General features: G+C 48.3%; 1 protein-coding gene across 2 annotated transcripts; it reads right to left on the bottom strand.

The window, feature by feature from the left end:
- Positions 1-468: 468 nt before the first annotated feature.
- KARS1 (lysyl-tRNA synthetase 1) lies at positions 469-20,856 on the bottom strand. 2 transcript variants are annotated; one of them, XM_038753429.1, is made up of 15 exons: positions 20,760-20,837; positions 14,066-14,245; positions 10,329-10,479; positions 8,949-9,114; positions 8,445-8,538; positions 7,756-7,942; positions 7,430-7,555; positions 6,536-6,655; positions 5,828-5,990; positions 5,542-5,715; positions 4,574-4,659; positions 3,859-3,944; positions 2,638-2,764; positions 1,471-1,614; positions 469-774 (listed from the first exon to the last, which is right to left on the bottom strand). In XM_038753429.1, exons 2-15 carry the CDS (start codon positions 14,209-14,211, stop codon positions 676-678), a joined length of 1,869 nt encoding a protein of 622 aa, XP_038609357.1. In that variant the 5' UTR covers positions 14,212-14,245; positions 20,760-20,837; the 3' UTR covers positions 469-675. The 2 variants fall into 2 exon arrangements, with proteins under 2 accessions (XP_038609357.1, XP_038609358.1); XM_038753430.1 differs by lacking the exon at positions 14,066-14,245 and having other exon boundaries at positions 20,760-20,856.
- Between the last annotated feature and the right edge of the window lie 116 nt (positions 20,857-20,972).

Genomic DNA, 20,972 nt, shown 5'->3' with positions numbered 1-20,972 from the left:
CAGTGCTCTGCACACAAGTAAGCATTTAATAAATACCACTGATTGACAGAATGTCATTGGGGAACTAGGGAACGCTCTTCCGACAATGTGCGTCTGGGTAGGGCGCAATGCAATGTTGGAAGAAGTGGCTAGTGCAAGCATGCAGCATTGGTCAAAGCCTCTGTACTACAATGCAAATTTTTCTTAATGTACGATTTTTACATTATATAGCCCCCTCTACTTGAAGGGAATGCTGCACAAAGTGACAGGGGATCTACAATTTCCAAGACTTCACTACCTGAAAATAGGATGGCCCTGACCGCACGTCGAGTCAGCAGGTGGTAACTTTTCTAGACGTTTTCCATCTGAGAACTAAAGCCGCTCCTGCTCAGCAGCACTGAGAGGCATTAAGACCGTAGCACAGGTAGCGCATCTAGATTCACTTGATGCCTGGACTCCAAGGGTTAAGAGAAGAAAAAAATGCCAACAGAAAAGAGACCAATGATTTATTTCGTGATGACAGTACAAAGTAATTACAACTGCCCTTTCCTATTCCAGTAACTTGCATCACTGGACAGTTCGATTGCAGTAATCAAACAGATCAAAATCCGCAGTATGTATGTTTTCCCCTCTGATTCTGACCTTATAAAAGTCAGAAAGGATGTCCAAAGCACACTGCTTGGAACTCTTTTTTTTTTAGACAGATGTGCCAGGACCAGTATCTTCAGAGGAACTGGGGTTAGCTGGACTATCCTTTTTGTCTTCAGGTTTCATGGCAGGAAAGAGAAGTACTTCCTACGAGGGAAAAAGGATTGACAGTAAAGCCAAGAAACATCCTGGAAACAACTTTCTCGGCCACCATTTCACTCAAGTCTCTTTTTCCATTTACGAGGAAAAAGCAAAGGCCTTCATGTGCGGAGGAGCTGAGCACAAGGTGGACGGGTATAAACACCTAAAAGCCTGAGGCTGGCTTTTTCCCCCACCTCCATATCCTCCTAAGCCAGGAACAAGAGGAAGAGATAAGCGGGGGGCAGACTTCTTTTTCATGCTCTGTTCTAGCTCCCAACTCTTGACTATGAGAAGCAGCAGAATTTGAATTCCTCCTGCCTCGAGTTTCCCTGTGACATTCTTGCTGCTTCTTTATTTTATGGTATTTGTTAAGTGTTTATTATAAGCCACGCTCTGTTCTAAGCGCTGGGGTGGGCACAAGCTCCTCGGGTTGGACACAGTCCATGTCCCACGTGGGGCTCACGGTCTTAATCCCCATTTTTACAGATAAGTGAGGCACAGAGAAGTTAAGTGACTTGCCCATGGTCACCCAGCAGACAAGTGGCAGAGCCAGGCTTAGAACCAGATCCTTGTGACGTCCCCCAGGTCCCTGCCCTATCGACTAGGCCGCACTGTTTCTCTCCCCTTCAAAGAGAGAAACCGGACGGGTGTTTTATTCTGAAATACCTGGCTCTGTGGCACGGAAGGCCAGCAGCTATTTACCTTAATGTTATTGGAGTCGGTGAGGAACATGGTGAGCCGATCGATGCCCATTCCCCAGCCGGCTGTGGGGGGCAGTCCGTATTCCAGCGCGGTGCAGAAATTGTCATCTATGAACATGGCCTCGTCGTCACCTGCGGCCTTAGCCTAGTCCAAGGCCGGAGGACAAAAGTGAAGTTATTTCATCAGAAGATAGGCAGTGCCGCACATTCAGTGTCCATGAGAGGCCGTGTTTTCCAGAGTTTACACTGGCAACCAGAACCGATACAATCTCTCTCTCTCTGGAGCATCTCCAGATTCGTTTCTAGATCACTGTATGGGATTCAACGGCCACCTAGTCCCCCTTTCTGTTATAGCCGGTCTATCGGAGCCTGCAGTGTAGCATGCTCTCAGGAGCAAGCTCAAGACTCCCAGAGGTCGACACCCTCAGCGTCATCTAATAATAATAATGATATTAATAGTAATAACAATAATAATGACAGCATTTATTAAGCGCTTACTGTGTGCAAAGCACCGTTCTAAGCACTGGGGAGGTTACAAGGTGATCAGGTTGTCCCACGGGGGGCTCACAGTCTTCATCCCCATTTTACAGATGAGGGAACTGAGGCCCAGAAAAGCGAAGTGACTTGCCCAAAGTCACACATCTGGCAATTGGCAGAGCCGGGATTTGAACCCCTGACCTCGGACTCCAAAGCCCGTGCTCTTTCCAATGAGCCATGCTGCTGTACGTGCCGAGCGCTGTTCTAAGCACGGGGGAGATACAAGGTAATCAAATCGTCCCACGTGGAGCTCACAGTCTTAAATCCCCACTTTACAGATGAGGTAACTGAGGCCCAGGGAAGTGACTTGCCCAAAGTCACCCAGCTGACAAGTGGCGGAGCTGGGATTAGAATCATTCACTCATTCAACTGCTTTTATTGAGCTCTTACTGTGTGCAGAGCACTGGACTAAGCGCTTGGGAAGTACAAATCAGCAACATATAGAGACGGTCCCTACCCAACAGTGGGCCCACAGTCTAGGAGGGGGAGACAGACAACAAAACAAAACAGGTAGACAGGTGAAATCAACGACCTCTGACTCCCGAGCTCTTTCCACTAAGCCACGCTGCTTTCTGGAGGGACCCCCTGCCTAGTCGATGAACTCACCCCCCGGTTCCGAGTCGCTCCATACCTTAGCCTGGTCTTCAAAGAGCTGCCGCTGTCGCATTGGATCATTCAGCTCGGTGTAGGCGTTGCACACTTCCTTCTTCATGACGAAAAGTTCAAAGCGTTCTGTCAGACCTTCCTTTGAGCGGTGCCTGGGTGGAGACATAGGGACGGTGCATGGCTTGATCCTCCAGTGAGATTGGGAGTCCCTGGAGAGCCAGGGACCGAATCTAATTCTCACCTGTATACATTTTCCCAGCGCTCTGCACACATTAGGTGCTTATCCATCAGTGATATTTACTGAGCCCTTACTGTGTGCAGAGCACTGGACTAAGCGCTTTGGAGAGTACAATACAGAGCTGGTGGACATGTTTCTTACCCACAAGCAGCTCACAGTCTGGAGGGGGAGACCGACATCGAAATGAATTATGGCTACGTACGTAAGTGCTGTGGGGCTGAGAGTGGGATTAACGGCAAATGATTAAAGCGTGCAGCTCCAAGTGCATTCGTGATGCGGAACGGAGAGGGAGGAGGGAAAATGAGGATTAGCCGGGAAGGACCTCTTGGAGGTGTGATTCTGGTAAGGCTGGGAGAGTGTTGGTCAGTTGTAGATGGAGGGAAAAGGCCAGGAGGATGTGGGTGAGGGATCGGACCGGATCGACGTATAGTTGTCTCTGCGCAGATCACCGCATTAAGCACTGCGAAGGGTACAATCAATCAATCAGTCGTATTTATTGAGCGCTTACTGTGTGCAGAGCACTGTACTAAGCGCTTGGGAAGTACAAGCTGGCAACATATAGAGACGGTCCCGGTTGTCTTTAGAAGGGCGAAGTTAGCGGGATGGGTTGAAGATGATCAGCTAGGCGAGGCAGAAAGAGGGAGAGCTGATTTGAGTGCCTTAAAGCCAAATGGCACAGAGTTTCTATTTGATGTGGAGGTGGATGGGCAACTACTGGAGGTTTTTGAGGAATACTTTCATAAGGACTATTAGATATCCCTGAGGCTAAATACGGCTTCTACTAGGAAGTTGGGAGGGGTTCTGCGTGGGAAGGAGACTTGAACTTCCAGGCCTTCCGGAAGTGATAGGTGCTTCCCGACTTTTAGGTGAACCGACCCTGGAAGGTGGAAGGTAAAATCTAACTGAACAAAGAAGCTCAGCCTCAAATTTCCGGGCATGACAGCGGTCAAGGGTGGGGGGGGGAATGGATGGTTTAATTCTTTCTGAGACAAATGACAGACAGCTTACCACTTGGCCAAGGGACTCATGATCTGTGGGTGGTCACAGATGAATGTAGGGTTGATGCACGTCACTTCCAGGAACTCGCCCACAAGCTGACAAGGAAATAGGGCAGAACTTAGATCAGGTCTGATTAGTGCTTTCCCAGGCTCAGCCATGGCCTAAGAGAAGGCTGCCAAATCAAGCCTTTTTTTGGTGCTATTTAAGTGCTTATTGTCAAACACTGTTCTAAGTGCCACGGTAGATACAAGTTAATTAGGTTACACATAGTCCCTGTCCCACATGGGGCTCGCAGACTTTTGAGAGGTGAGTTTGTTCGATTCCATCTCCCTGGCTCCTGATCCGTCTCAAGTGGTATAGGCCGGTTCTTCCGCTCAGTGGCTTTCATCCTCACAGGAATAGAGGAGATGGTCTTGGATGGAAGGGGGCAGGAGGGAGTTGAGAAAACCACAGTCACTTGCCTTTTTTTTAAAAAAAAGGTCTTTGTTAAGCATATATTAAGTGCCAGGCACTCTACTGAGCACTGGGGTACCCAGGTTGGCTACAATCCATGTGGGACTCGCAGTTTTAATCCCCATTTTACAGATGAGGTAACTGAGGTACATAAGTTAAATGACTTGCCCAAAGTCACACAGCAGACAAGTGGCAGACCAGGATTAGAACCCAGGTCCCCCTACTCCCTGATCCTTCCACGAGGCCTCGCTGCTTCTCGCCGTCTACTTGCCTTGTCAAGGAGCCTTGCTGTAGTCCGGGGAGCGGGACACTCAACCCCTTTTACCACACAGATGTCATCGAGAAACTTGCGGGTTTCTGTATTCAAAAATGTTCAAAGTTAAGGCAGAGGGCCCAGCGGTTGCTGATGCCTCACGATGCTGGCAGTAATAATAATAATGATGATGGTGCTTATTAAGCGCCTACTATGTGCAGAGCACTGTACTAAGCGCTGGGGAGGTTACGAAGTGATCCAGTTGTCCCACGGGGGGCTCACAGTCTTAATCCCCATTTTACAGATGAGGGAACTGAGGCCCAGAGAAGTTAGCCCACCGTTGGGTAGGGACCGTCTCTATATGTTGCCAACTTGTATTTCCCAAGCGCTTAGTACAGTGCTCTGCACACAGTAAGCGATCAATAAATACAACTGATTGATTGATTGATTGTACCCTTCACAGTGCTTAATGCAGTGATCTGCGCAGAGTAAGAGCTCAACCAATCCTATCGGTTGATTGAAGCGCTTAGTACAGTGCTCTACACGCAGTTAAGAGCTCAATACATACGACTGAATGAATGATGGACAATAATAATGATTACGGTACTTGGAGTAATTGGAATCACTTAATAATAATGATGGCATTCATTAAGCGCTTACTATGTGCAAAGCACTGTTCTAAGCGCTGGGGAGGTTACAAAGTGATCCGGTTGTCCCACGGGGGGATCACAGTCTTAATCCCCATTTTCCAGTTGAGGGAACTGAGGCCCAGAGAAGTGAAGTGACTTGCCCCAAGTCACACAGCTGACAGTTGGCGGAGCCGGGGTTTGAACCCATGACCTCTGACTCCAAAGCCCAGGCTCTTTCCACGGAGCCACGCCGCTTCTCGTAGCAGTAAGGGGACAGGACACCGGAAAACCGAGGCAGTCTCTGACTAGAGGGCCAAGGGGAAACAAGGTCATGATCAGGAGCAGCAGAGTCTCTACCTTCAGTTTCAAAGAGATTGGTGGCAGGCAGTTTCACTCCCAGAGCTTTCTCCAGCTCTTCCACCATGCTGATTCTCCGGAAGGGTGGGGTGAAGTCAATCTCGAAGGCCTGACCCTCTGGCCCATCTGGGTGGTAGGCGATTTTGTACCTTCCTCTAATGTGCTTCACCATTCCTGCGGGAGAAACCTGCCACTCAGAGGGGAGCCACACAACTGTGCATTCCTCCTCCCGGGGCCGCACGCAAGTACGTGGGGGCCGATGTCAAAGGAAAGACGGAGAAGTCACCTGAAAGCATCTTCTCAGTGATCTCCATGAGGTCGTTGTAGTCCGCGTACGCCATGTAGAACTCGCAGGTCGTGAACTCCGGGTTATGGGTCAGATCGATCCCTTCGTTCCGGAACTGCCGCCCGATTTCATACACTCGGTCGATGCCGCCGACCACCAGCATCTAAACCCCGAGAAACCCAGCCTCGGTCACCTGCAGCCCTGCTCGACGAACGCTGCTAGAACTCTGCAGGCCCAAACCCAACCGGGTTTTACCAAGTTTAGGGAGAATTTGTAGTGTTTTAATGCTCACAGATCTCGAGGAGGTAAGCAAGTGGCAGGGGACGGTACACGCTACCGTTAGAAAGAACCCTCTCTCCCAAAACAGATGAAAAAGCCCGACCAAATCCCAGGTGACGACTGAATACGCATGCACCGGCACTCGGGGGATTGAGAGAAAAATTCAGGGTGGAACGGAATGGGATCCATACTCCCCGGAAAAAGAAAGAGACTTTGGAACCATGAATAAAAGATGGTTAACAACATATTTCCATTCTCCTACCCCGTAAAATGAAGAGTTCACTCACAAACCATTTTTGATCCCTCCCTCCCACTTTCAAGATCTCCCCCAAACTATAATTCCTTTTCACCCGGCTATCTTTACCCAACTTAAGCCAGTCCTTTCTTTCCCTAAGGGACAGTGGGGCCTGACGGAGCATGAAATCTTACTTTGTGATAGAGCTCAGGAGCAATTCTCATGTACAAGTTCATGTCCAGCTCATTGTGGTAAGTGATGAAGGGCTTGGCCACGGCTCCTCCCGGGATGACGTTCATCATGGGAGTTTCGATCTGGGGGGAGAGAGAGGGGAAGACACTCAGTGCCCAGCTGACCCCAGGGGCCAGTGATCACGAGTCCCAGTTTGAATGATTATTCTCAGGTTGCTGCTACCTGAGGTGAGATGCTAGTGCTATGGGTTAGATAAAATAAATAATGGCATTTATTAAGCGCTTACTATGTGCCAAGCACTGTTCTAAGCACTGGGGAGGATACAATGTGATCAGGTTGTCCCTTGGGGGGCTCATAGTCTTCATCCCCATTTTACAGGTGCAGTACCTGGGGCACAGAGAAGTTAAGTGACTTGCCCAAAGTCACACAGCTGCCAATTGGCAGAGCCGGGATTTGAACCCATGACCTCTGACTCCAAAGCCCGGGCTCTTTCCACTGAGCCACGCTGCTTCTCTAAGCAGATTAGATGAACACCTCCAGTCAAAGATAGTGCAACAGTTTAGCTTCCTCAGGGGTCTGTGCTTACCATCGCCTGTTAAAAAGAATTGTCTACATATCAAGGAGAACATCCTGACACACTAAAGTCAAATCAATCAATCGATGGTATTTACTGAGTGCTTACTGTGTGCATCCGGCCTCCCCTCACAGAGGTGCCACTCTGGAGACCACCTCACACAGGGGAAACCCGTGGAACACAGGAGAACAGCCATGCGGAAACCCGAGCTGGGGAGGGGAGTCCTTCAACTAGAACTGAGGGCGTCAACCCAGTCTGGGCCGCGGAAAATACTGAGCGTTAATTCTGTCCTGAGCAGTCACGAGAAAGAATTCATCATTACCTCCAAGAATCCCAACTCGTCCAGGAAACTTCGCAAATACGTAATGATTTTGGAGCGGGTGATAAACTTCTGCCTCACAAAGTCATTCAGGATCAAGTCCAGGTATCTCTGACGAAACCGTGTTTCCTTTAATTAAGAAAAAAAAAATCCGCAACACAGAGACATTAGCAACCGAAATCTGTCATCGCAAGATGAAAAACATACGCGTGCCAGGGTAAAAACACAAATGCTACCATGTGCTGGGGTTTATTAAGATGGAGTGGTGCTGAGCTTGGAATATATTATAGTTTAGTTCCACTCCTACGATGGAGGTCCTGGGAGCTCACCTTGTCTTTGAGTCCAAAGTGAAGGTGAGGCAACATGTGGAGGCACGGAGACAGCAACACGATCTCATGGGGAATGATGCTCAGCTCTCCCTTCTTGGTCTTCCCAGGATTCCCCCGGACACCGATAATGTCTCCCCTTCGCAATTTGTTATTGATGTGGAAAAATTCTTCCTCAGACTTGTAATTCCTGAGAGAAAGGGAAGAAAAAAGGAGAGGGAAGGGAAAGAGTGTGAGTGGGGGGGAAGCAAGAAAGAGAGAAAACCAGGGGGAAATACGGACTCGGCATATAATCATCAACAGCAGCAACCTGATTATAGCAAGTATGTAAAATAAAGAGGAGAAGGAGAGCCTGTGATGGTGAGGGGAGGGAAGAGGGGGTGCTCTTAGTATGGGAGTATAACCCACCTCAGATTATTGTTCAGGGGGAGGGGGAAGAAGGCATTTGCAGTGACCAGACCTACAGATGTGGATTTAGCCCCGCTGCCCATCGGTTCTGGAGGAAGATGTTCCCCTCCCAGGCCTTGTAGTCAATCCCTGAGTAGTAAAGGGCTCAACAGGCTCTACAAGAGGTTAACTCAGTACCTCAGCCTTCTACATTATGGATGGGAAAACCCAAGCCACAAGGCCCCTGAGAAGGCAAAGGAAAGCTCCCCCCACTCCACCCCCACCCCACTGGCCCTTTTCCTCACCTAGAATTGGCCATGACTTGCAGCTTGACCCCTTCTCCACGAAGGTCATAGAAGATGAGCTTTCCCCCAGATGCCCGTTTCGCGTGGATCCGACCTGGAAACAAAACGGCAGACAACTCCGGTCCGCCGTTCGCCAGGGCCACGGCAGCTCACTAGTCTGAACGGCAACTCAATCTGCTGCCCAGAGCAATCCCACCTTACTACTCCAACGCTGTAGGACTCCCCCGACCCTGGACTGCCTGTCCTGAGGTTACAAGTTCCCATTAAGGACAAGACCCCCGCTAGTAAGGGTGTGGAAACTAGGAGATCTGGGTCAGGCGACATTGGTTTCGGTCTCTTGGTACCCCGCAGGGCAAAGGTTGCTTGAAACCCCCTATGGACTGGATCACAGCCTGTAGAATCCCAAGCCACTAGCATGACCTATTCTCCTAGAGATGTTCCAAACTTGCTTTATAACGAATCACGGAAATCTTGGGTCGTTCTTGATCTGGGGAAGGATCCTACCTGCTACATTCACAGTGACATCAGTTAGATGTTCTCCGACCTGCAGGTGATTATACTGCTCGATGAAATGGGTGAGGGAGATGTCCACGTGAAATTTGTGCGGGTATGGGTCTTCCCCGGTGCTCTTCAGCTGTTGCACTGCTTGACTACGGATCTTGAAATATTGCTGTCATTCAGGGGTTAGAAAGAGGGAGAGGAGGGGACGCTTTGAGTGGAAAAGCTGTAATGAGAGCTGTATTAAAGAAAAGACCCCCAGAAAGGTCACCTGAGGAAATTTCTGGATCCAGGCTTAAAGGAAGGATAAGAAGATCATTTACCACAGTCATTCATTCACTCATTCATTCAATCGTATTTATTGAGCACTTACTGTGTGCAGAGCACTGTACTAAGCACTTGGGAAGTACACATCAGCAGAGGAAACGTGCAGGAGGCTAGATCCAGAATCAATCAACTGTACTGAATGCTTACTGTGGGCAGAGCTCTGTGCTCAGCACTTGGGAAGAGTACAATTTCATGTAGCTGGGAGACAAGATGATTGCCCACAAGCATCTTAACAGTCTAGGAGGAATGGACTACAAGTCTACAAGCTCCCACTCTGACCTACGAAATCAGAGGGGCTTCGCCCTACAAGGCAACTCACTTAAGTTACTTCAGGGTCTTGCTTTGGGCTACAGAAGTCAGTCAATAAATATTTACTGACTGTGTCTACTAGAAACCTGATGCTGAGTTGGGCCCTATTTTTAGACTTGTGTTTTCCCACCCCTCATGCCCATCAGCCAGTGTTTATTTCTTTACCTAGGCGGTCATCCCCTTCCTTTCAACCCCCTACATAATGACAACACACCACCTCTCCTCATCTTTTCCAGTCATCTTTCCTCTACCTGTCCCGGCTCCCACCCATCTTCTGGCTCTGAAGGCCCCAACATAAACCCCGTTAGATGCTCAAGAGTCCTTGAGCTCCACTTCGTAATGGTGACTCATGTTATCTGGATCAAGCAACCCGGGACAGGGATTGTGTCCAATTTCATTTTCTTGTATCTACCCCAGCACTTACTACAGTACACAGCACGTAATAAGCATGTTAACAAACACCCTTATTATCCATTATTATGATGACTGTTAAATCTTAGGTCTCAGATTTTGGTCAGGACATGAAGAGCAACACTTCCTAGTAAGAAGTGAAGTGAAGTTCATGTTTCCACCCAGCCTGGAAGGCCTCTGGGGCAGGCCAAGCCAATCAGAAATTTCCAAATCAGTGATCCTGATGAACCACGTGTAGCCAAATGAGCGTTGGCTTCTGGAATGGGGAGAGGATAAATGAAGGGGGCCAGGGCTCATGGCGGGGGGTGTGTGGACGATGTAATGTTGGGGGCACCTCACATTTGGGTCCAGGTTCTCATCAGTGTCCACGCCATTGTCAGCTGTGTGGTTGGCAACAGGGGCCTGGTTCAGCTGCTTCTCACTGAGCTCCTTCTGCTTCGCTTCCTTCTCGGCTACTTTTTTCTCTGCCTTCAAGCGTCTCTTCAGCTCACTGTGAAAGGAGAGAAGAAAAAACCGTGGAGCATTTCCTTTGCAACCTCTTCGCACTGCCCTCTTGCCATGGACTCAAAAGCCTCTGGGAAATGCTCAGCCCCACTCCGTTTTGCTCCCTCCCTTTCCGTCGCAGACCAACACCCCGCTAGGAAACAAGCTTCTGTTGCTCCTCGGCACTTTCCCCATCCGTTCCCTTTCTCCCTTTCCACTCGGCCAACTTAGACAATACCAGAAATTCCACTGAAGAAAGGACGTAAATTGCACCTCAAAAAGTCAAGCAACAAGCAGCGGGGATCCTAACACACAATTTTTTCCCTCAGCCCTCTCCCTCCACTCCCTGCACCCAAGAAGCCAGTGGAAACACACCCAAACACAGCCAGAAGCCAATGGAAGGAAAAGCCATGGATGAATTTGAGCACCGTAAATGGCAAAAAAATATTTCAGCAATTGACACGGATGCGTTCTAAGGGCCTTCATCATCATCATCATGAGTGCCTACTGTGTCCCAAGCGCTTAGTACAGTGCTCTGCACACAGTAAGCGCTCAATAAATGCGATTGATTGATTGATTGATTGCAGAGTGTTGTACTATGAACATGGGAGAGTCTAATAGAGCAGAGTTAGTAGACACGTTCCCTGCCCATGATCATCATCATCATCATCAATCGTATTTATTAAGCGATTACTATGTGCAGAGCACTGTACTAAGCGCTTGGGAAGTACAAATTGGCAACATATAGAGACAGTCCCTACCCAACAGTGGGCTCACAGTCTAAAACGGGGAGACAGAGAACAAAACCAAACATACTAACAAAATAAAATAAATAGACTAGATATGTACAGGTAAAATAAATAGAGTAATAAATATGTACAAACATATATACATATATACATGATGAGCTTACAGTCCCTCATCCATTTGGCTCCCTCTTCCCCCAAGAAGCCGGATGGGATTAGCTGGTCCCCACCACCCAAATGGTTCGAACCGGCTGCCTGCCAGGTGAACGGTCCCCGTCACTAGCCCAGGCACTTGCTCTCTTGGACTCCCCCCTTTCTCTTGTTAGAAACTGTGCTCGTCATCCATCAGTCGTGATACCCTGCCTCCCCCAACTCTGAAAAACAAAACAAAACACCAAAAGCATCTTGATGCTGTATTTTAAAACAATTAGAATTTTGAGGACTTACTGTTCTTAAAAATGTCGATTAAGGATCTATTCTGCCACCCTGGAAACATTTCTTCAAATTCAAATACGCCTTAAATATTTCCCAATACCCCAGTACCAGGACTACAAATAGAAAGACCAAGAACCACCCGCTTTCAGATGGTTCCTTCCCCTCCACTGTCAAACATTCAAGTCTCCCCGATACTAAAAAGCAAAACTACAAAACCTCTGGTTCCGACAAGCTACTGCCTCCTCTCCATCCTCCCGTTCCTGCCCACACTCCTCATATGGATTGTACACAACCTCTGCCTCTGCTTACTCTCTTCCAATGCCCTTCTTGCCCTACTAAAGGCTGGTTTCCACCCTCTTCCCTCCACTGAGACAGCACGTTCAACTCTGCCACTAAAACCTGCTATCTTTCCTCCTTTAGCCCCTTGTCATTACCTCCCTAGGCTACAGCATCAGTCTCCTCACCGACCTCCCAGCCCCCAGCTATTCTTCTTTCTGCTGATCGGGTCATTTTTCTAAAATGATGTTTTGCACACATCTCTCCACTCCTGCAACACTTTCAATGGTTATCCATTCCTCTCTGCATCAAACAGAAACCACTGACCATCAATCAGCTCTCTCCCTCTCACCCACATCTTCCCACTACAGCCCAGCTCACACTCTTCGTCCTTCCCAGGTCCACCACCTTATTGGGCCTCGCTCTCCACTGTCCAGCTTCCAACATCTTCCACACATCCTTTCTCCTGCCCGGAAAGTTTTCCCCCTTCAAATCCTCCAGACTACGGCTTATCCCAGCTGCAGAGCGCTTCTAAAATCCCACTTCCACTGGAAGGCTTTCCGATTAAATCTTCCTTCTCCTCAGGTCATTCCCTCCCCAACTGTTACCTCTGCATTTAGGCACCTGTAGCACTTTGGTGCCTATCAATTTATATACTCCAGGTGAGCACTTAACCTATTCTGCTCATCTTTCCATCCCGTTTTTCCTACTGGTACTCGACTGTGCCATCTCCCCCATTACACCGTATCCTCCTTACGGGCCGGGATTGCACCGTTAACATCTGTTGCGTTCACCGAAGCTGACAGACCGAAAGCAATCGGACTCAAGAAACCCGGCCCCAGTTCAGAAAGAAGGAACAGGGGTGCTACAGCAAGCCCAACTTTTATTACATCAGAAGTAAAAAGCATGCCGACTCTCCCCTACAACTCTGCCTGCCGATCGGGAAATAGTAATAATAATGATAATAATAATGTTGGTATTTGTTAAGCGTTACCATGTGCCAAGCACTGTTCCAAGCGCTGGGGTAGATACGACGTGATCAAGTTGTCCCACATGGGGCTCACAGTCTTTATCCCCATTTTACAGGTGAGGGAACTGAGGCACAGAGAAGTGAAGAGACTTGCCCAAGGTCACACAGCTGACGTGGCGGAGTCGGGATTAGAACCCACAACCTCTGACTGCCAAGCCTGTGCATTTTTCACTAAGCCACGCCTTGAAGCCCGACCTTGCATCCCTGAATTCAGCATCCCATTCTGGCAGCTTTCCCTCACCTTCCCTAGCAAGGTACTACTTTCTGCACTTTAAAAAAAATAAACCCGCTTCACGGCTGGGGTGGTTAAAAAGAAAACTGAACAAGCCGTGCTCGACAACAGAGGAGAGGGAAGACTGCAGGGTGTGCGCACAGAGCCGGGGGACATCGCCTCTGTGTGACCCTCCTCTAAAGAAGCAGCGTGGCTCAGTGGAAAGAGGCCGGGCTTTGGAGTCAGGGGTCATGGGTTCAAATCCCGGCTCCACCACTTTTCAGCTGGGTGACCTTGGGCAAGTCACTTCACTTCTCTGTACCTCAGTTACCTCATCTGTAAAATGGGGTTGAACATTGTGAGCCCCACGAGGGACAACCTGATCACCTTGTAATCTCCCCAGCGCTTAGAACAGTGCTTTGCACATAGTAAGCGCTTAATAAATGCCATTATTATTATTATTATCGGGGAAAACAATTTTGAAAACTGCGGTTCGTGGAGATTAAGGAGGGGGCAAAGGACAGAGCGGGTTAGACCAGAGGGCAGGATTACCTGACTGCCAGGGATGGCTGACATGATTCTTCTACTTCCAATGAAGGAAAAGTTAGTCAACTTCCCTCTCATGGAATAAAAAATACCAAAGCTTCCCCGTCCACTTCCATCCTCACCCCCAACCAAAACCGGTGTTGGCTACTAACCCAAGCAAGACTCCAATACAATCCCCACTAGCTTCCTGAGTGGGCCCTGAAGTACTGACGGGTGGGAGTTGAGGGGAGAGCACACTGTGGAGATGACCAAGAGAGAGTGCTCGCCAAGGTGCTTTTGTGTTTCACAACCTGACCAGAGCCTACCTAGTTTTGCTCACAGGGCAGAAGAGAAGGCAATGAGAACCAACCTTCTTTTATGAGAAAGAGGCTTGTCCTTGTGAAGCGCTGTGAAAGGAGCGAGGTGGCCCAGCCTCAGCTCCTTCTGACCCCACTGTAGCCAGCACGCTTGGCGAATGTGCCCCCTAACAAGCTTAAAGGCTGCTGACGGCAACATGGCAGAGCACCACGGCACTAGTGATTACCAGCACCTAGCAGGAAACACAGAGACAACAGGTCAGAAGGAGAGCGGGAGTTTGCAAGGCCAAAACACTCCGAGTGAGCAAGGGCGGGGGGCTCAATCCTAGCGGTTTACAGAATTCCAAGTCATAATAATAACGGCATTTTGCTAAGTGCTTACTACGTGCCAAGCGCTGTACTAAACACTGAGGGAGACGACGACAGAAGCGGATCGCCCTGCTGATCAGGGGCCAAAGTTCAACAGTCCACTAGCTCAGGAAGACACGTTCGAAAGTGTATTTCCTTTAGAATTAAAAAAATCCTAGGAAAACAATAAGAAATGCTCCTTGTGAAAAACGCAGGAAAACCCTGGCTTTCCTATGATTGAACTCCCAGGAAAAGGAAAGGAGGCAAACGGGTAGAGAGAGAGGGATAAAAACCTCAAACTGATCCCTCTATGGGACTTGCTCTGGAGATGGAAAGCTGGGGCCAAAAAAGAAAAAAAAAAATCAACCTTACTGACTAATGCTGAGACTGGACAGAAGAGTTTAGGTATGTTTTAGCTCACGTGAACAACGAGGAAAAGAGTATTTCCGGGAACCCTCTAAGCATTTGGGTTTGAATGGATAATCAGACAGAAATTAACACCTTGGCATCTGGGCTTGCGGTTCCCTAAGCAGAGACCAGGTCCTTTTCATGGTTTAGTCAAGGCACTGCCTGACAAAGCCAGGACTCCCTATATTACCAAAAAAATTACAGGACTTTGAGGAACTGAGTAATAAGGTAGAAGGAAATAATGATGCCTCTTTATGAAAGTTTCTCCTAGCTTATCCACAGAAAGAGGCAGATAAATGTCACCAAATGCTAATTCCGTTAGATCTGGGGATCAGGAGTTTACTTGTGAGAAGAATGAGGATCCAGCTCGGTGTCTCAGGTACTGCCCCGAATGGTTCCTGAGATCACTTTTTCTTCTCAAAGATAGAAGACCTTGAAAAGTGACCTGCTATATGGACGCCACGTTTACGAAACCAACAAGGAAGAGGCATCAGGGGAGTCCAGTTCAAACCCTGATATTAACTTGTATCTACAGCAGTGCTTAGAACAGGGCACAGAGTAAGCACTTAAGTACCATAATTATTATTATATCGGGACTAACCAGACCTAACCCAGACTCTTAATTCAGTTCTTTGGGCAGGGACTGTATAAGAATTCAAAACGGAATAGTTCACTCTGATCAACAGACTGGGGTTTTAATCAGGCCAGAATATTTTCTTCTCATGTTTTCTCTAATAGCCTAGGGCAGAGCTTTCTAATCTATTTTAGCCACCACATCCCTAAGATAACAAAGATTTGTCCTGAGTAACCTCCACTTCCCAGTCACACACCTGACCCTTCCCTTCGCCCACAGAGCTGAGTCCTTCTGGTGGAGCAAGAACAGAAAATACAACAAAAGAAAAAAAGAACTCTATATATCGCCCATCACTACCATTATAGTCCCATTATATGGCCCTGTTGTCCACGTTAATGTCTGACCCTCCTCTAAAATACTTTGCCGCATTTACAGGGTTGGGCAAATTCCCGTCCTCAGGCCTAAGGAATGACTGTTTCCTCAAAATTGATATAATCAAGAAATACTAGTATCCCCGCAGTATGACAGAGTGATAGAGGAGGAAATTGCCGGCTCTTCTCACTAATCGAAATCTTAGTTTCGTCCACAGAGTGCAAGCCATAGTACCTACTAGGTATTCATTCATTCATTCATTCAATCATTCAATCATATTTATTGAGCGCTTACTGTGTGCAGAGCACTGTACTAAGCGCTTGGGAAGTCCAAGTTGGCGACATATAGAGACGGTCCCTACCCAACAGCGGGCTCACAGTCTAGAAGGGGGAGACAGACAACAGAACACATTAACAAAATTAAATAAATAGAATAAATATGTACAAGTAAAATAGAGTAATAAATATGTACAAACATATATACAGAGTGACTTGAATATAGATAGCACTTCCCTCTAAATGTTTATCACAACCAAAAATTTGGTAACCCAGTTTTCTGGATATGCATATGCTAGGTATCTAAGCATGGGGACTTTCCTTTTTTCAGAGCAGTAGTTGCCCCAAATCAATCAATTAATCAATGGTATTTATGATAAGAATAAGAATGGCATGTATTAAGCGGTTACTATGTGCCGAGCACTGTTACAAGTGCATCAGGTTGTCCCACGTGGGGCTCACAGTCTTAATATCCATTTTACAAATGAGGGAACTGAGGCCCAGAGAAGTCAAGTGACTTGTCCAAAGTCACACAGCTGACAAATGGCGGAGTGGGGATTTGAACCCATGACCTCTGACTCCAAAGCCCGGGCTCCTTCCACTGAGCCACGCTGCTTCCCCTAATTGAGTACTGACCGTGCAGGGGTCCGTACTAAGCTCTAGGAGGGAACAATATAACAGAGTTGGTAGACACAAGCATAAAATCTAGAGATGAGTTTACAGTCTAGAGAGCAGCTTACCGTCTACCCTAAATTTGAAACTCCGGGTGCCCCCCTGTTGCCCCTGCAGTGACATTAGGATCATTTGAGATGAGTTTGTTCAACCCCAGGGAGAGAATTTGGATTCCTCAAAGGGCTGGAAGAGCTGCGTGGCCTAGTGGAAAGAGCAGGAGTCAGAAGGACCTGGGTTCTAATCCCGGCTCCGTCACTTTCCTGATGTGTGTTATAAGGTACTTCCCTTATGAGGATATATACTTATAAGGTATAAGGTGTGTTACAAGGTGTTACAAGGTACTTCCCTTAAAGAGCAACCTAGCCGGGGAGATACGACTGCCAAACACGGTGAATATAGTAAAATATATATATGTAGATTAAAATATCTGATCAATGATCATCCACTCTAATGCGCTAAAGACATTTCCTTAGACTTTAATGTATTATATACTCACCAGCTAAAGAGCAACCTAGCCAGGGAGATAAGACTGCCAAACACGGTGAATATAGTAAAATATATATACAGATTAAAATATCTGATCAATGGTCACCCACTCTAATGCGCTAAAGATAGTTCCTTAGACTTTAATGTATTATATACTCACCAGCTCCCAGCATGAATTTGTGTCGCTCTGATTTATTTGGCCTAATCGAAGGCGTTCTCTGTAAAGTCTGGGTTTGGTGTCTGATCAGTATGGTTTTAGTGCTTTTAAATTCCCACCTGCGTCTTTTTCCCGCTGTTGGTCCAGTGCTTTGCACCAAGTAAGCGCTTAAACCCTGTGAGTCACGTTCAAGGAAATTAAGCGCCCGGCACAGTCCAATCCAACAGGGCCGGCGGACAAGTTTCCTGCTCACACTGAGCAGTGAACGGTTTCTTTCTTCCAGACTGGGAGCCCACTGTTGGGTAGGGACCGTCTCTCTATGTTGCCAACTTGGACTTCCCAAGTGCTTAGTACAGTGCTCTGCACACAGTAAGTACTCAATAAATACGACTGATTGATTTAATGAGCTGCTTGAGCCGAGCAAAGCCCAGTCTTCTCGTGGAATCCGGGGCCAGAGTCGCTGCTCGGGCCGAACAGGTGGGCGACAGCTGGAGGAGCTGGGAAGGAAGGTGGGGGTTTTTTCCCACCGCCCCCTGCCCCATTCCTCTTAAATGGGGGCAGCAGCAGCGATCCCAATCCCTTCCCCACTAATTCATCCCACCGATGCCTTTGTGCGGGGGAATACCAGGCTGCTGGTGTCCCCGGGCAGGCTCCATTCCCAGACTAAGTTCCCCCTTTCCTCAGCTTCCCCTCCCCATCACCCCAACTCACTCCCTTTGCTCTACCCCCCCTCCCCACCCCACAGCACTTGTGCATATTACTTACTTGTACATATCTCTTCTGCTTATTTTATTTTGTTAGTATGTTTGGTTTTGCTGTCTGTCTCCCCCTTTTAGACTGGAAGCCCACTGGTGGGTAGGGACTGTCTCTAGATGTTGCCATCTTGTACGTCCCAAGCGCTTAGTACAGTGCTCTGCACACAGTAAGTACTCAATAAATACGACTGATTGATTTAATGAGCTGCTTGAGCCGAGCAAAGCCCACTCTTCTCGTGGTATCCGGGGCCAGAGTCGCTGCTCGGGCCGAACAGGTGGGCGACAGCTGGAGGAGGGGCAAAGGAAGGTGGGCATTTTCCCACCGCCCCCTGCCCCATTCCTCTTAAATGGGGGCAGCAGCAGCGATCCCAATCCCTTCCCCACTAATTCATCCCACCGATGCCTTTGTGCGGGGGAATACCAGGCTGTTGGTGTCCCCAGGCGGGCTCCATTCCCAGACTAAGTTCCCCCTTTCCTCAGCTTCCCCTCCCCATCACCCCAACTCACTCCCTTTGCTATACCCCTCCTCCCCACCCCACAGCACTTGTGTATATTACTTACTTGTACGTACCTCTTCAATTTATTTTATTTTGTTAGTATGTTTGGTTTTGTTCTCTGTCTCCCCCTTTTAGACTGGGAGCCCACTGTTGGGTAGGGACTGTCTCTATATGTTGCCATCTTGTACTTCCCAAGCACTCAGTACAGTGCTCTGCACACAGTAAACGCTCAATACGATTGATTGATTGATGTACATATCCATCACTCTATTTATTTATATTAATGCCTGTTTACCTGTTTTGATGTATATATAGCTATAATTTTATTGATTCCTAGTGATGCTATTGATGCCTGTTTGTTTGTTTTGATGTCCGTCTCCCCCACTTCTAGACTGGGAGCCCGCGGTGGGCAAGGATTGTCTCTCTTTGTTGCTGAATTGTACTTTCCAAGCGCTTAATATAGCACTCTGCTGCTCCCAACTGTGAGCCCACTGTTGGGTAGGGACTGTCTCTATAAGTTGCCATCTTGTACTTCCCAAGCGCTTAGAACAGTGCTCTGCACACAGTAAGCGCTCAATAAATACGACTGAATGAACTTGTCCTTCCCAAGCGCTTAGTCCAGTGCTCTGCACACAGTAAGCGCTCAATAAATACGACTGAATGAATGAACTTGTCCTTCCCAAGCGCTTAGTCCAGTGCTCTGCACACAGTAAGCGCTCAATAAATACGACTGAATGAATACTGCTGAGAGCTCACCTCCTCCAGGAGGCCTTCCCAGACTGAGCCCCTTCCTTCCTCTCCCCCTCGCCCCCCTCTCCATCCCCATCTTACCTCCTTCCCTTCCCCACAGCACCTGTATATATGTTTGTACGTATTTATTACTCTATTTATTTATTTTACTTGCACATATCTATTCTATTTATTTTATTTTGTTAGTAGGTTTGGTTTTGTTCTCTGTCTCCCCCTTTTAGACTGTGAGCCCGCTGTTGGGTAGGGACCGTCTCTATATGTTGCCAATTTGTACTTCCCAAGCGCTTAGACCAGTGCTCTGCACATAGTAAGCGCTCAATAAATACGATTGATGATGACGATGGTACTGTACTGAGTGCTGTGGTAGCTGCAAGAAGCAGCGTGGCTCAATGGAAAGAGCCCGGGCTTTGGAGTCAGAGGTCAGGGGTTCGAATCCCGGCCCCGCCACATGTCTGCTGTGTGATCTTGGGCAAGTCACTTCACTTCTCTGAGCCTCAGTTCCCTCATCTGTAAAATGGGGATGAAGACTGTGAGCCCCACGTGGGACAACCTCCTCACCTTGTATCCCTTCTAGCGCTTAGAACAGTGCTTTGCACATAGTAAGCGCTAAACAAATGCCATCATTATTATTACAGAGAAGCAGCGTGGCTCAGTGGAAAGAGCCCTGGCTTGGAAGTCAGAGGTTTCTGGTTCCAATCCCGGCTCCACCACTTGTCAGCTGGATGACCTTGGGCAAGTCACTTCACTTCTCTGGGCCTCAGTTCCCTCATCTGGAAAATGGGGATGAAGACTGTGAGCCCCCGTGGGACAACCTGATCACCTTGTATCCCCCCCAGCGCTTAGAACAGTGCTTTGCACATAGTAAGCACTTAATAAATGCCATCATTATTATTATTATTACTGTGCACACAGAGTACTTACTGTGTGCGAAGTACTGTGCTAAGCGCTTGGGAGTGTACACTATAGCAGTAAATCCGATTGATTGAATGAATGAATGAATGCAGTGCTCTGCACACAGTAAATCCGATTGATTGAGTGAATGAATGACTACAGCGCTCAGTAAATCCGACTGAATGAATGAATATGTTTGTACATATTTATTACTCTATTTATTTATTTTACTTGTACATATCTATTCAATTTATTTTATTTTGTTAGTAGGTTTGGTTTTGTTCTCTGTCTCCCCCTTTTAGACTGTGAGCCCACTGTTGGGTAGGGACCGTCTCTAGATGTTGCCAATTTGTCCTTCCCAAGCGCTTAGTACAGTGCTCTGCACATAGTAAGCGCTCAATAAATATGATTGATTGATTGATTGAATGGGGTGATGGCCCTGAGGGCTGTAGTTCCCGGCGGCGAAGGCGGGGGGCGCGCGCGAGCCCCCCCAACCGAGCCCAGGCGGCGGGACGGTGGCCGTGGCGGTCCAGCCGGCCTCCCCGGGGGTCCCCGAGCTTACTTCTTGCTGAGTTTCGCCTCGCCGCCATCGCGGTGGACGGCCACCCCCGGCACGGCCGCCATGCTCCCCCCGGGGCCCTGAAAAGGAGCGGGGAAGGGCACATCCGGGCCCCTAGCGGTTAGCGGCGCCACTTCCGGTCCGGCCCCCCACACCGCGCACGCGCGCCCTTCTAGCCGCCGACGCTCGACTGCTCCCCCCGGCGGAGGAGGGCGA

Source organism: Tachyglossus aculeatus, chromosome 11, assembly GCF_015852505.1.
Source record: "Tachyglossus aculeatus isolate mTacAcu1 chromosome 11, mTacAcu1.pri, whole genome shotgun sequence".
In the NCBI taxonomy this organism is placed as follows: domain Eukaryota; kingdom Metazoa; phylum Chordata; class Mammalia; order Monotremata; family Tachyglossidae; genus Tachyglossus; species Tachyglossus aculeatus.
This window is presented reverse-complemented; position numbering and strand designations above follow the sequence as displayed.